Raw genomic sequence first — 13,567 nt, 5'->3', positions numbered from 1 at the left:
AGGCAGGCAGGCAGGCAGGCAGGCAGGCAGGCAGGCAGCCAGGCAGGCAGGCAGCCAGGCAGGCAGGCAGGAGCAGGCAGGCCAGGCAGCAGCAGGCAGGCAGGCACCAGGCAGCCAGCGGGCAGGCAGGCAGGCAGGCAGGCAGGCAGGCAGGCAGCCAGGCAGGCAGGCAGGCAGGCAGGCAGCAGGCAGCCAGGCAGGCAGGCAGGCAGGCAGGCAGGCGGCAGGCAGGCAGGCAGCAGGCAGGCAGGTAGCCAGGCAGGCAGTCGGGGCGGCCCAGCCAGAGCTGGCAGCTTGGCCAGGACTTACGACCTTTGCCTGCCTCTGGCTCTGTCACTCTGTCCTCTTCCTGTCACAACCTCATTGCGATGCAGAGTGTCCAGCCGGTCGCCACACTCTTCTTTTCTAGTTCGGCCGACGCCAGGACAGCGGCAGGACACCCACAGGACACCGTCAGATGACCATCAGGGCACCACACCGTCGATTACCATCAGGACACCACCACGGGCAGAACACCGGCAGAACACGGGCAGAACACAGACAGGACACAGACAGGACACAGACAGGACACAGACAGGACACCAGGACACCGGCACTGGCAGGACAGGTCCCCAGAAAGAAAGTGTGCGCGGACGGGCGACGCGCCACACGGCGACACTCCACAATGGAGGGCGACTTCGTTACACTGTCGCGCGTCGGTCGAGGTCGCGCCAAGGTCAACGCCCGGCCGAGGTTCAACATTGGACCGCGTTCAAAGGCCGGCGTCTCGAGAGCGCCGGTGACGCGCGGATCCGGGAGAAGGGGGGGGCGTGGATAGCCGCCTTAAAGGTGGACAAAACGCCACATTGCCCCCGTAAGTAGGCAAAAAGTGCCACTTTGTCCCTCCCCCTGACCGCGGCTCTGGTTCCGCCGCTGGCTCAAGTCGCGGAAGAAAGGGAATCTGAAAAATTCCATTTTCAGGGTTAAGTTACGCTGCCGGATGTTTTTACCGCGCCGTTTGGGCGCGAAACCCCCGCCGCTTCATCAAGCGCATCCTTTCCCTTTCCTGTGGGGCCGCCCCGCCCCGCCCCGCCCCGCGCCCACGCCCCGCGCCGCGGCACCCAGCGACCTTGGTCCCCCTCCCTCCACCTTCACCGGTCCAGTGTCTCCGAGTTTAACGGGGCGGGGCGGGGCGGGGCGGGCTGAAGCATCAGCTGTTGGCGGGCCCGCGGGGTCTCTAGCCGCGGCCGGCCGCGCCCGGATCGCGACGGGGCGACCGCACCCGGTCGGTTCCCCGTACCGAGACGGGCATCGAACGGCGGCAAGCTGGCGGCAGCAGAGGGACTGTCTCTCTCACACTCATGGGGCGTCCCGTGCAGGTGCGAGAGAGACAGCGCGACGGCCCGTCCAATTTGCCTTGGGTTCTTCGGCAGCAGCACGTGCATGTGCCATTCTTATCCGGGTTCGCATCGCTCCGCATCGGGGCGTTCTATTCCTTGAACGCGCAGCCCGGCGGTGTGCGACTGTGCGGTCGACCGGCCCGTCATTTTTAGACGATTCGTGCCGGCGATAGTGTAGGAGAGGGACAGAGCGACGCAAGCTACTCTCGGAGTCAGTCTGCAGTGTGTCTACTTTTTGCCTGCTTTCCCAGCAGCGCTGATCGCGGGGCAGCAACGCTGGAAACACGAGGAAACGGCCGCCGGCGCTCAGCCCCGCCGTTCGGTTCGGTCGTTCGGCCGTTCGGCCGTGTGGCCCACTCCACCGTTACCTCACCGGATGGTTTGAAGCGCACTCGCCGCCGCGTCTTCGCGACACTCAATGCCAAACAATACGCGCGACGCGATCGGCAGGCGATAGCGCGGCGTGGCAAGGCGTGGCGTGGCAAAGGAGCCCCGCGAAAAGCGCGACGCGACGGACGCGACGTGGGTGACCGGCTGTGAGTCACAGCCGCCCATCCCAACAGTGCCGCGCCGTCAGTGCCATCAGCCGCGCGTCGCCAAGTCCGCCGCACAGTGGGCCAGAAGACCGGCGCAAAACTCTGAACGCGTTTTGAGCTCTAGAGTCGCTGAACAGGACTCGAAGCGAACGTATGACCCCACCAATGGATTGCTCTCCGAACGAGGAGTCCATTGGTGGGGTCACGTTCGGTCCGAGTCCTGCTTAGCGACTCTGGAGCTCGAAACGCGTGTAGAGTTTAGGCCGCCTGCGCCGGTCTTCTGGCCCACTGTGCGTCGTCCTGCGATGCCGCGATGCTGCGATGCCCCGGTGCACACCAGGATTAGCGCACCAGAGAAAACCAGTTGGGTTAGGTCTCCGCTATGCAACGGAATGAAATGAAACAGAAAGTTGCGTGTCGCTTTGTCCGTGCGTCTGTCTGTCCGTCTGTCCGTCCGGCCGGCCGGCCGTCGGCGTGTCTGCGCGGCCGGCCCGGCGGCGGCGCGGCGGCAGTCCCGGCCCGGACTCACCTGTTGTTGTTGAGGGCGCCGAGCTCGCCGGCATCGTCCCGCCGCGACGCAGCATCCCCGGGCCGCCCTGGGCCGGCCTGGGCCGGGCGCGCGCCCCTCACACGGACACACGCACACACGCACACACTCGCACAGGAGGCACAGCAGAGCGATGAGGGTAATCCAGAGGGCCGATGACACTGGTGGACACTGGCGGGCACTTTTGAGGTTAGGCGGCGCGGGACATCCGCCGGCCGGACACACCGGAAGCGCCGGGAAGCGCAGCACGGCCTGTCGGCGAGGCCTCCAGCCGAGATTCGGATCGCGGTTCGAATCCGCGGCGGGGCGGCGCGGGGCCGCACCTACGCGACGACGCGGCGAGGCGGCGAGGTGCTGCGGAGGCTCGGAGCGCGCGGCACGGCGGGATACCTCGGCCCCACGGCAGCAAACACAGACTGGACTGGCCGACTGGCCGCGGCGGGGCGGGCAGAGGCGGCCGCGAGCTGCCGGCAGGGGCGGGGAGGGGCGCGGGGGCAGCGGGGGCGGGCGCGGCGGCGCGCGGACCGGTGAGGTTAGGGAAGAGGTGCCTCGCGGAGGGGGGCGGCACGGCAGCGGGACGACGGGCAAGTGCTAGGGCCCCTCCAACATCACCGGCTGCTGGCAGTGCTGGCTGGCCGCGCACTCGCGCAGACGGCACCCTCTTCCCTTCCCCGTGCCCCTCGCCCCGCCGCCCTGGGCTGCGCCCTGCCCCCGGCCGGCCGCCGCCCCCGGGCCACCCGCCCCCGCGCCCCCGCCCCCAACGCCCCGACACACGGACCCCACGCGGAAGACGGCCGGGCTCCGCGCGCTCTGCGGGCACGGCATACCAACCGCCGGAGAAAGGATTGGCGGCGCAGCGCACAGTCTCTCTATCCTTGTCTGCTTTTTCTCTTCATCCTTCGTCCCTATTCCCTCGCCGCCAACCCGATCGAGAGTGTGCGAGTGAGATGGCGGTGACCGATTGGAGGAAACTGGCCAACCCCCTCCACGCGCTTGGCCTCACACCAGCTGGTCGCGACTTGGGTACCGGGCCGCGGCTCAGCGCGCGGCGCGCAACGGCGTCACCTGTCCGCCCCGCCCCGCCCCGCCCCGCCCCTCATAGTTGCGGTGTCCGGCGGCGACCACTCGTCTCGATCGTTGTCATTGAAGCACAATTCCAGCGCAACCTCAGACACCCCCTCGGCGAGTGACCCTGGTCGGCACTGCTTCGACCTGTCGCACGCCCCCGAACCCCACACATACACACGCGGACGCACACACAGATACACACACACACAACACACACACACACACACACACACACACGGCCTTAACTTTTGGCGCCCCGCTTTCCTCGCGAACAGCAACGCCCCTCGTGTTGCACTCGGCCGATGCGCACGCCGATATAAAACGCTGTTCTCGCTGTCGGGCCGATTAATTGCTGGAACACCAGACGGAGCCGTCGTTGTCTTCGTCACCCTGTCTCTGTCGCACTCGCGGGGCGTCGCCTGTGGGCCTGTGGGTTGGAGAGAGACCGCGGTCTGCAAGGCGTGGACGCAATGCCAGGGGCGGCGCAGGGGCGCTACGCCGGGCCTGCGTCTGGCGTGGACATGCAGGGCGGGGCCCTGTACTACACTCATTCCGCGAGTCGTTTTCGTCGCTCTGCCTCTCTCGCGCTCATGGAGCGTCCCCTACAGGCGCGAGGGGGACAGAGCGACGAAAACGACTCTCGGAATCGGTCTGCTGACCGCCGGGCCGTACGTGCAGTGCAGTGCCTTGCAGTGCGGTGCCTTGCAGTGCGGCGGCGTGTCGGTCCTGATCAACTTTACGCCGGCTGATTTATCGGTGCAGGCGGGTGGCAGTGTGGTGGCAAAGCAGCAGCCTTAATCCCCGCCCGGCTAATCTCATCGAATGATTAGCCACGGTCGTAAAAGTCGCGCGCTGGCCTGCGGCCTGGACCAATACGTCTAGTACGCTGTAGCGGGTGGGTGCATGTAACCGGCCAACCACACTGTAGGCAGGCACAGCGGGCCAGAAGACCGGTGGAGGCGGACAAAATCCCGGACGCGTTTTGAGCCCCACAGTCGCCGAATGGGACTCGAACTGAACGTGTGACCCCACCAATGGATTGCTCTCCGAACGAAAAATCCATTGGTGGGGTCACACGTTCGGTTAGAGTCCTGTCGAGCTACGCTGGAGCTCAAAACCCGTCCGGGGTTTTGGCCGCCTCCACCGGGCTTCTGGCCCACTGTGCGGAGCGACGCCACGTGTGCGTGCGTGTGCTGGCCTCACGGCGTCACGCTGCGTGCAAGGGAGCTAATTGCGCTGCACACTCATTCCGAGATCCGTCCCCGTCGCTCTGTCTCTCTCGCACTCGTGGGTCGTCCCACGAGTGCGAGAGAGACAGAGCGACGAAAACGACGCTCGGAATCAGTGTGCTGCACGGGGCTTGGCCGCTTCGCCGCTTCACCGCTCCGCCGGCTTCGGAATGACTTTCGTTATTTGGGCTATGTAATAACTTAGTGCGCGTAACCATGGTAACTATCGTGTACGTAGTGTACGTACAGTCTGTCCAGTAAGTGCAGCAGTGTGCGTTAATGGAGCCGCCTCCCGGGATGGGCCGTCGTCTCTCCATGCCACTCCATGCCACTCCATGGTCTCTCTGGGGCGACCAGGCAACTCCAGACGACGCCGCAGCGCGCCGCAGCACTGCCGAGCCAAGAAACAAACTATTTGAAAAACTGAAAAAAAAAACGATCTTAATTTTATGGTTTTTAATTGTTGAATTTTCGGCGCTTTTTTTCTCGTTGGGCATTTTGATATTTACCAAAGAGAGAGAAAGTTCATTATTGTAAATAAGCCGGAAAAAATGTCCTGAATCTTAATTTTTACAGTGGTTTCCCCCCCCCCCTCTCTGTCTCTCTCTCTCTGCCTCTTTCTTCGAGTATATCTTTCAACTTCGGCGAGCGCATGAATGCAGGTGCAAAGCAGGCGAGCGGTCAGATGTGGTCGCGAGATGAGGAAAAGTTAGAGACTGACACCCAGTCACTCTGCCGCTCGGCTCGACCAGAGGCTCGACCACACCCAAAGCAGGACGTGTTATCCGGGCAGCCATCCAGGGACACGGCGGGCAGGGGCAGCAGACGGATTCCGTGAGTCGCTTTCGTCGCCCTGTCTCTCTCGCACTCATGGGGCGTTCCGTATGGGTGCGAGAGAGACAGAGCGACGAGAAAGGACTCTCGGAATGAGTCTACGGACCGGGCAGGCCGGGCCGCGAGGGCGCCGCGGACATTCCGTTTGTTGCACACTTGCTGTGTCATTTCGCCGCGTCCAGCCGAGTGCGTCGCCCCACTGCACTTTTAATTTTATGGGAAAGGCGTGGTCGGGATTCGAACCCGGAATCCGGAGTCCGACTCTCGGGCTTCGCCGTCCAGCGACAATGTGTAAGAAAGGCGGGGCGGATCCAGAGTATCCAGAGCCAGGTGCAGGGGGGGGGGCAAAAGTTGCCTTCCTACAGGGGCAAAGTGCTACCTTTGCCTGCCCCCAGCACAATAATCAGAGCACAGGTTTCATCAGAGAGGGGCGACGCCCCCTCGTGCCCCCCCCCCCTTTACACTCCTGGATCCGCAACCGAGTTTAGGAGGGTCCTGCATGAAAGCGGCCCGAAGTGTAACCGGAGCTTTTTGGAAAGCCCTGCGCTCCTTCGGCGTTAGGGAGTCACGAAGGTGCGCGGAGGTGGCGTGGCGGCTTCGATGCGCAAAGCGGCAAAGCGGCGCGCCGCCGAGGCAGCAGACTCATTCCGAGAGGCGCTCTGTCTCTCTCGCACTCACGGGGCGTGCCGAATGGGTGCGAGGGAGACAGAGCGAGACTCTCGGAATCAGTCTGCGGAGAGGCGCGGCGCCGCGGCATGTGTGTGAACAATGGGCGGCACGCGCCCCGCACGCGTCGCGCACGCACGCGTGCACGTCACCAGCGCACGCCGCGCTCGCCAGGCGCCAAGTACAGCATCACGCTTACGCGCGCATACGCCGGGCTGTGCTCTGCTCGCGCCGTGCGGCCGACCGCGGCGCCGGCGCATCTGCAAGTGCAGTGAGGGCAGTGGCACGGCACGTGGTCCCAGCACCGGCGTTCGGAGCACCGTAGCTGCAGGATGGGTTGCCCACCCACCGGGCGAGCCGGGCGCACGTGCTGCAGCTGCACGACGCGTAGGTTGGGTGGCCTAGCGCGCACGGCTCGCCGCACAGTGGCGGCCAAAACTCTAGACGCGTTTTGACCTCCAGAGTGGCTAAACAGGGCTGGAACCGAACGTGTGACCCCACCAATGGATTCCTCGTTCGGAGAGCAATCCTTTGGTGGGGTCACACGTTTGGTTCGAGTCCCACTTAGCGACTCTACAGCTCAAAACGCGTCCAGAGTTTTGGCCGCCTGCGCCGGACTGCACGCGAAGCAGTGGTGCTGGTTGGGCGGCCTAGCGTCGCGGCGCGCGGACTGCTCGAAGGGTTGCCTAGGGTGGGGGGCGCGCCGCCCAGTGCAGGTGGTCGGTGGGTTGCCTGCCAGCGCGGCGTCCAAGGTCTCGCTCGGCCTTGTTGGCCAGCTCGTGACGCGTGGCCGCGTGGCCGTCACGTCACCAAGTGCACGACGAAGGCCAGCCCGATGACGTCATCCCCAGGCGGGTTTCCCCACCGAAATCATTGGCCAACGTTTTATAATAAACGTGCTCGACGTGTCCAGTACGGCACCCGGGCCTTAGGCCGGGGTGGGTCTTTGCCAGGCTCAGGCTCTGCGCCGCTCTGCGCCGCTCTGCGCCGCTCTGTGCGAACCGGGGGAAGTCCCTGCCGCCGCGGCCGCCGCGTGTCTCTGGAAGGAGGTCAGTTCCTGCATGTTTTGCGTTATTTGCGACACTCGCTCGCGGTGCCGCAATCAAGTTTTGCGTTCAGAGCCCCCTGCGGCCTGCGGTCCCTGCGGTCCCCTGCGGTTCCCTGCGGCTCCCTGGCCACGACACTGTGTGCCGGACTTGGCCGCGGACTTTGCGGGGTGGGCGTCGGCGAGGATCCAGGGGACGAGGGGCAAAAACACAATGGCCTCCCGCGCCGGCCAGACAGCCGCCTGAAAGGTAGGCAAATGGCTACACTTCGCCACTGTACGTAGGCAAAAAGTGCTACTCAGCCTCCGCCTTTCGGAATGACTCTGGATCCGCCACTGTTGGCCGTGCCTCGCGGAAGTCCCTGCGACTCCTTTTCGCCAGCCACCGTCACGCCACTGTATGGTTTGCGCGTCTTTCTTTGAAAGTGGGCAAACATCCCCGGCCGGCCCTCCTTGGGGGAGGGGGCATTGGCTACCCCGCCGTGTCGGGGAGGGGAGGGGCTGCCCTCTGCAGACTGACTGCGAGAGTCGTGTTGGTCCGCGGCGCCGCGCGTTCCACAGTGGGCCAGAAGACCGGCACAGGCGGACAAAACTCTACGCGCGTTTTGAGCTCCAGAGTCACTTAATGGGACTCGAACCGAACGTGTGACCCCACCAATGGATTGCTCTCCGAATGAGGCCCGAATGGAGTCGCTTAGCGGCTCTGGAGCTCAAAACGCGTCTGGAGTTTTTGCCGCCTCCGTCGGTCTTCTGGCCCACTGTGCCGCGGCCTGGCCTCGCGGTGTGTTGCCTTGCAGTGCGGTGCCTCGGGCGGTGCCAGCGAGGTGCGAGTCGGTGCGAGTGGGGCAAGGCGACAACGCAACGCCACCTCGCCGCGGCGGCGCGATGCACGGCAATGCACGGTAATGCACGGCAGGATCGACGCATCGATAGTAAATGAAGATAAGACCAAATTATGTTTAACTTACTTTAATCTGATAGATGACTTACAGTACAAAAATGACGTGAACGAATTAAATACTTTCAATAATAATAATAGTAATAAAAATCTATGAAATATGGGTGAAAGGACAGGTCCATGACAAAAGCGAGATTCGTGATTCACAATCGTACATACAAAAAGCCCCTCGGCAGAATCACAGGCAGAGCCTCGAGAATTTCGCGCACCACGCAAAAGTGCGAATTCGGCTTTGAAAAAAAAATGATGTCATAATAACAGTCACGTTCAGAGGGGGCTTCCTCCCAAAAACACAACATGACGCGGGCGAATTCTCTTTTAAAACAGCATCTCTGGCCAACAAACAAATTTGTCTACGACGCAGGCCGGCGGGCGAAACATTCCAAAACGTGAAACTTATCACAGTGTAAAGTACTCGGCGGAGAGAACATCAATATGATGCAGCAGAGCACCCCTCCAGGCAGGGGCAACCTCACAAAAAAACACAAACAGGGCACGCGAACCGGGCCGGCACGCTTAATCAATAAATAAAATGACTGGTTTTAAGTAAAAGAGGTGGGGGAGGCCTAGGCTGGCCTAGCCGGCGTACTCCCGGATCAGCTTGCTCCACTCCCTGGGGTAGTTCCTCTGGATGTGGGACAGCACCTTCTGGATCTGGCGGGTCTCCTGCGGACTGCACTGCGGGCACGCTCCTCGCAGCACCAGGGGCGCCAGGGCTGCAACGGAACGGCCAGTCAGACAAACAGGTAGTAATACTTACAAGAGCATGATCAAGGGGAAATCACTGTGGATTTCAGTCGAATTTCAATGAATTTCGGGCAAAAACTGCTGAATTTTAAGAAGAATTTCGATGAATTTTCATAAAGTTTGATGAATTTCAATGAATTTTAGTAAATTTTACATGCTTGATGAATTTTGGAATACAAATTTAGCTGGAGTTATTTCCCCTTGATAGTAACTTAATTTTTTTTTTAGTTGAGAGAAATGCAATGTTGCACTTACTCTTGAGCCTGCGGCCGACGGGGTCGCAGGGGGCCTCGCCGAGCGCGCACTTGAGCTGCCGCTGGAGGTAGCGCCTGTCGCCGAGCGCGCCCTCGAGCTGGGCGTCGGACACGGGCGGCCTGTTCTGCGGGCCGGGCTGGGCGCGCGCGAAGGGCGCTGGGTAGGGGCCGGGGTAGGGCCCCGGGTAGGGCGCCGCCACCGGGTAGGGCGCGGGGTAGGGCCCGGGCTGCGGCACGGGGGACGCCAGCACCACGCAGAGGCCACACAGCAACAGCGGCGCCGCCTGCAACAAAGGGTGCCGGTTAGAACACTGCGACACGTGCGGCGGCGATGACGACAACCACAATGACGCCGTCCGTCTTTTGTCTAGCAGTGCGGTCACGGCCGGAAAAGCGCGCCAAGGCTTTTCCATTCAAATCGGCGCCGGCACACAGTGGGCCAGAAGACTAGTGGAGGCGGCCGAAACTCTAGACGCGTTTTGAGCTCCAGAGTCGCTAAACAGGCCTCATACCGAGCGTGTGACCCCACCAATGGATTCCCCGTTCGGAGGGCAATCCATTGGTGGGGTCACACGTTCGAATCGAGTCCCATTTAGCGACTCTGGAGCTCAAAACGCGCCCGGGATTTCGACCGCCTCCACCGGTCTTCTGGCAAATCCACTGTGCGGAAGGAGCGCGGTTTTCCATTTCAATTTTCCTCGCGGCGAGGCGGTGGGGTGGCGCGGCGGGGCGGGGCCCGCTCGGCTCGTGTAGTGTGTGTAGGGCGGAAGGATGCTGCCATCGACGAGAGAAAGCCCCGGGGAAAGGTGGAGGGGCGTGGCAGGCGCGACGCGGGGCGGGGCGGGGCGGCGTCGCGATGTTGTTATTACGCGAGTCGACTCGTCGTTACGTCGCCGTCGGTACCGGCCGCGGCATAACCAGGACGCAGGCAACGCAGGACGCGTTCAGCACAACCCCGGACACGCCGAGCTGCGCGGACCCAGGCCTGGCCTGGCCGGGCCGCCGGGCCGATGCCGATTCCGATACCGAAACCGGACCGCGGGATATCATCGCCCGTGATGGCCGGATCCAAAACCAACTGAAACGCTTTGCGCGCGTCGCTGCGGTCGCCCTGGTCGGCGCGTTACCGCGGCGGTGCCGGCCGTGCCCGACACACGGTGGGCCAGAAGGCCGGTGGAGGCGGACAAAACTCTAGACGCGTTTTGAGCACCAGAGTCGCTAAATGGGACTCGAACCGAACGTGTGACCCCACCAATGGATAGCTCTCCGAACGAGGAATCCATTGGTGGGGTCACACGATCGGTTCGAGTCCTCTTTAGTGACTCTGGTGCTCAAAACGCGTCCAGAGTTTTGGCCGCCTCCTCCGGCCTTCTGGCCCACTGTGCGACACCAAGGCGTTACGTGTCGCGTGCGTGGCGTTGGTGGCGTTGCGGCCCGGCAAATGGGCCAACCTGCGAACTGGTCCATGGCCATGTCGCCGTCCGCCGGTCCGGCAGGCCGCCGCCGGCAGGCCAGGCACGCCGCCAGAGAGGACGCTCCGCGGCCGAGGCCAAAGGACGCGGACGCCGGGACGTCAGGACCCCGGCAGACCGGACGTCCCATACGTCGGCGCGGTCAAGGGTCGCGGCGACAACGGCCAAGGCAAACGTCAGCACTGTAAAAACCGCGAGGTTCTCCAGTTTTCTGGTTCCCGAGTTTTCATGGTTCCTGCTGGCTGGCCAGGGCGGCGCCGAGCGCGGCGCGCATCACGTTACAGCGGAGAGTACATGACGGCGACGGCGCAGCCTTCGGCGCCTTCGACGACAGCATCACAGCTTTCTCCGCCTCGCGTCGCCGCACCGCGCCGCGCCACGCCCCGCACCTGTCGCCGCGCCGCCGTGCCGCGGTAGCGCCGCGCTCTGCCGCTTGGCTATGCCCTTTAGGGACTTCCCCCGGCCTTGCCGTGCCGTGCCGTGCCACGCCGTGCGCGGCGTGAACGTGCCGGGGCATCACGCGCGTGTCCCAGACGCGGCGCCATGTCGACACGGCGCGGCGCGTGCCCGTGCCGTGCCGCGCCGTGCCGTGCTGTTTCGTCCGCGGGAGGAGGAAGGTCGTCGCAGGAAAAGGACAGCCGAGCCGACGGGTCGGCGCAAAAACAACAGCAGCAGCGACACGACCGGGAAACGGCCGTCGCGGACATCGGCGCCGTCGACGAGAACGTCATTCCGGAGGCCGGAGGCAGGCCGGAGGCGTCCCGGGCGGAGCGGCGGACACAAGCAGCAAGACAAGCGCTTTCCCTGGCCGCACACATACACACGCGCGCTCTCTCACACACTCACACACTGGCACGCACCTGCACTATCGTCCTGAGGGTTCCCGTCGGTGACATGGCGGCTGTGATGGCGGACGGGGTCTGTGGAGGTGATGTTGCCCGCTGCAGGTCGAATGCACTACTGACTGGGAGCAGCTGAACCTGCCTGCCTACCTCGGCTTGCCTGGCTTGCCTCTGCCGTCCGGAGCGAGCGTGAGCGAGTGCGTTGAGGCGTCGGGCTGCGTCGGGCCGGGGGACACCCCCCCCCTCCCCCTCGCCCGGCGACCAGCCCCACCCCTACGCGCCCGCCGTGCCCGCCGTCCCCGCCGGCCACCCAGACGAGCCTGCTGCTGGACAAGGAGGGAGGCATGTCGCCGACGTCGCCGACCGGGTGTGTGAGTGTGTGTGTGTGAGAGCGTGTTTGTGAACCGCGGTCAAGTTTGTGCATGATAAGTGCTATCGGTGAGGGGCACTTCTGCGGCGAGGCCTTCCGGACGGGGACGAAAGGGAATGAATTGCAAGGCATTTTATGTTGTTGTTCTTGTTTTGACGCAGACACCCTTTTCTAAAAAACGAAAAATAAAGAAAAATAATTACTTTACGTTTACCGGCTTGTAACTCGGTCCGGATTTCCCGGCGTTCCCCCAGCGTTCCATAGCTCTAATCAAGGATCAAGAAGGATGCCTCTCCGATAGAAGCACTCTGTGTCCGCTGTCAGTGTGTCAGTCCGGCCGCCTGGGCCGCCTGGTGCTCCTAGAGTCTTATAGCTTCCCTGTGTCGGCTTCCCGGCCCGTCAAAGGCTGGGAAGCCAAAGGCACTGGGAAGCACCCGGACGCGGCGACGCGGCCCAGCCCTAGAGGCCCTCGTAGAGGACCCAGGGGTCAGGAAATGAAATGGGGACCGGGACTCCCTGCGATAGCGCTGCGTCGCTCTGTCTCTCTCGCACCCAGACGGGCCGCCCCGTGAGTGCGACAGAGACAGAGCGACGGAACGACGATCCTTCCAAATCGCTGGACACCCAGGCGGCACCGCAGAGCGCCGCAGAGCGTACCGCACATACCGACAGAGATAACCGCACCACTACACCGTAGCGCCATTGATGGATGGACGAGGGCCGCCCCGCCCCGCCCCGCCCATTATCGGCAGGGCGACAGACGGACGCGGCTGTGGCGGCTGTGGCGGCGGCAGGGACGGACCACTACACTAAGAGCCGCGCCTCTCAAAGGGCCGAACAAGCCGAGGCAGGTGAATCATTAAAAGGTCGCCGCCTAGGTCGGGCACCACCCTCGCAGGGGAGGGGGGGAGGAAGAGGCAGGGGAGGGGGAAGGAGGCAAGGGAGGGAGGGGAGGGGAGTGGGAGGAGGCGGCGGGAGGGGCAGTGAAAGCCGAGCCGTGTGTGCAGTTTCAAAATGGTCAGCTGACCGGCACACTGCCCTAGGGAGAGACGTTGCGTTGCGCTGACTGGCCGAAACGGCGCTGCAAAATTTTAATTTTGATGATACGCGTCTGAGTTCGGCGCCCGCCCAGGCTTGTCTCGGTTTTTTGGAGCCTCGCTGTAAAAATAGGTGGTCAGTGGATGACATTTTCGTCACTTTCCTTGAATTTGTCACGTGACGACCACAATTTTCATCACAGTGCTCCTTGCCCGCAGAAAACGCGGTACAGGTGGAGCACTCTAGGGCGTTGTGAGTCATTGTGAGACATTGTGAGTCTACCTTGGTCCGCGCCTCGGGCCAAACCTATTGAGAGTCCACTAAACAGCCTCGTTACGCCTCTTTAGCGACACGTTCTGCGGGGCACGTGTGTGCCTACTATGTCTATGTGTGTGGGCGTGAGAGCTGAGTTACGTATGGTAAAGCGTGGTAAAGGCAGGTGCCGATCCAGGATTTTCGTAAGGAGGGGTAAAGTATTGCTTTTTGCCGACTTGCTGGAGCATCGCAGTGAGTTTTGCCTACTCTCCAGGCGGCCCAAGGAGGCAGTACTGAACCCCATTATGTACCTCGTTGCAGCTAGTG

At 63.0% G+C, this 13,567-nt stretch overlaps 2 protein-coding genes across 2 annotated transcripts in view; both read right to left on the bottom strand.

Moving 5' to 3' along the window:
- Positions 1-2,486, bottom strand: part of LOC117644750 (histone-lysine N-methyltransferase 2D-like) — a 47,244-nt gene extending 44,758 nt beyond the window's left edge. The window contains exon 1 of the mRNA XM_034384364.1: positions 2,445-2,486. The gene's annotated coding sequence lies outside the window, so the exon portion shown is untranslated. The remainder of the gene's footprint in view (positions 1-2,444) is intronic.
- Positions 2,487-8,257: 5,771 nt separating this feature from the next.
- On the bottom strand, positions 8,258-11,791 carry LOC117645139 (allergen Tha p 1-like). The gene is made up of 3 exons (XM_034385108.1): positions 11,596-11,791; positions 9,265-9,547; positions 8,258-8,978 (listed from the first exon to the last, which is right to left on the bottom strand). The coding sequence occupies exons 1-3, from the start codon at positions 11,629-11,631 to the stop codon at positions 8,839-8,841; spliced, it is 459 nt and encodes a 152-aa protein (XP_034240999.1). The 5' UTR covers positions 11,632-11,791; the 3' UTR covers positions 8,258-8,838.
- Positions 11,792-13,567: the final 1,776 nt, after the last annotated feature.

Source organism: Thrips palmi, unplaced genomic scaffold, assembly GCF_012932325.1.
Source record: "Thrips palmi isolate BJ-2018 unplaced genomic scaffold, TpBJ-2018v1 HiC_scaffold_18, whole genome shotgun sequence".
Lineage (NCBI taxonomy): Eukaryota > Metazoa > Arthropoda > Insecta > Thysanoptera > Thripidae > Thrips > Thrips palmi.
The sequence above is the reverse complement of the archived record's forward strand: the minus strand, read 5'-3'. Positions and strand labels throughout refer to the sequence as shown.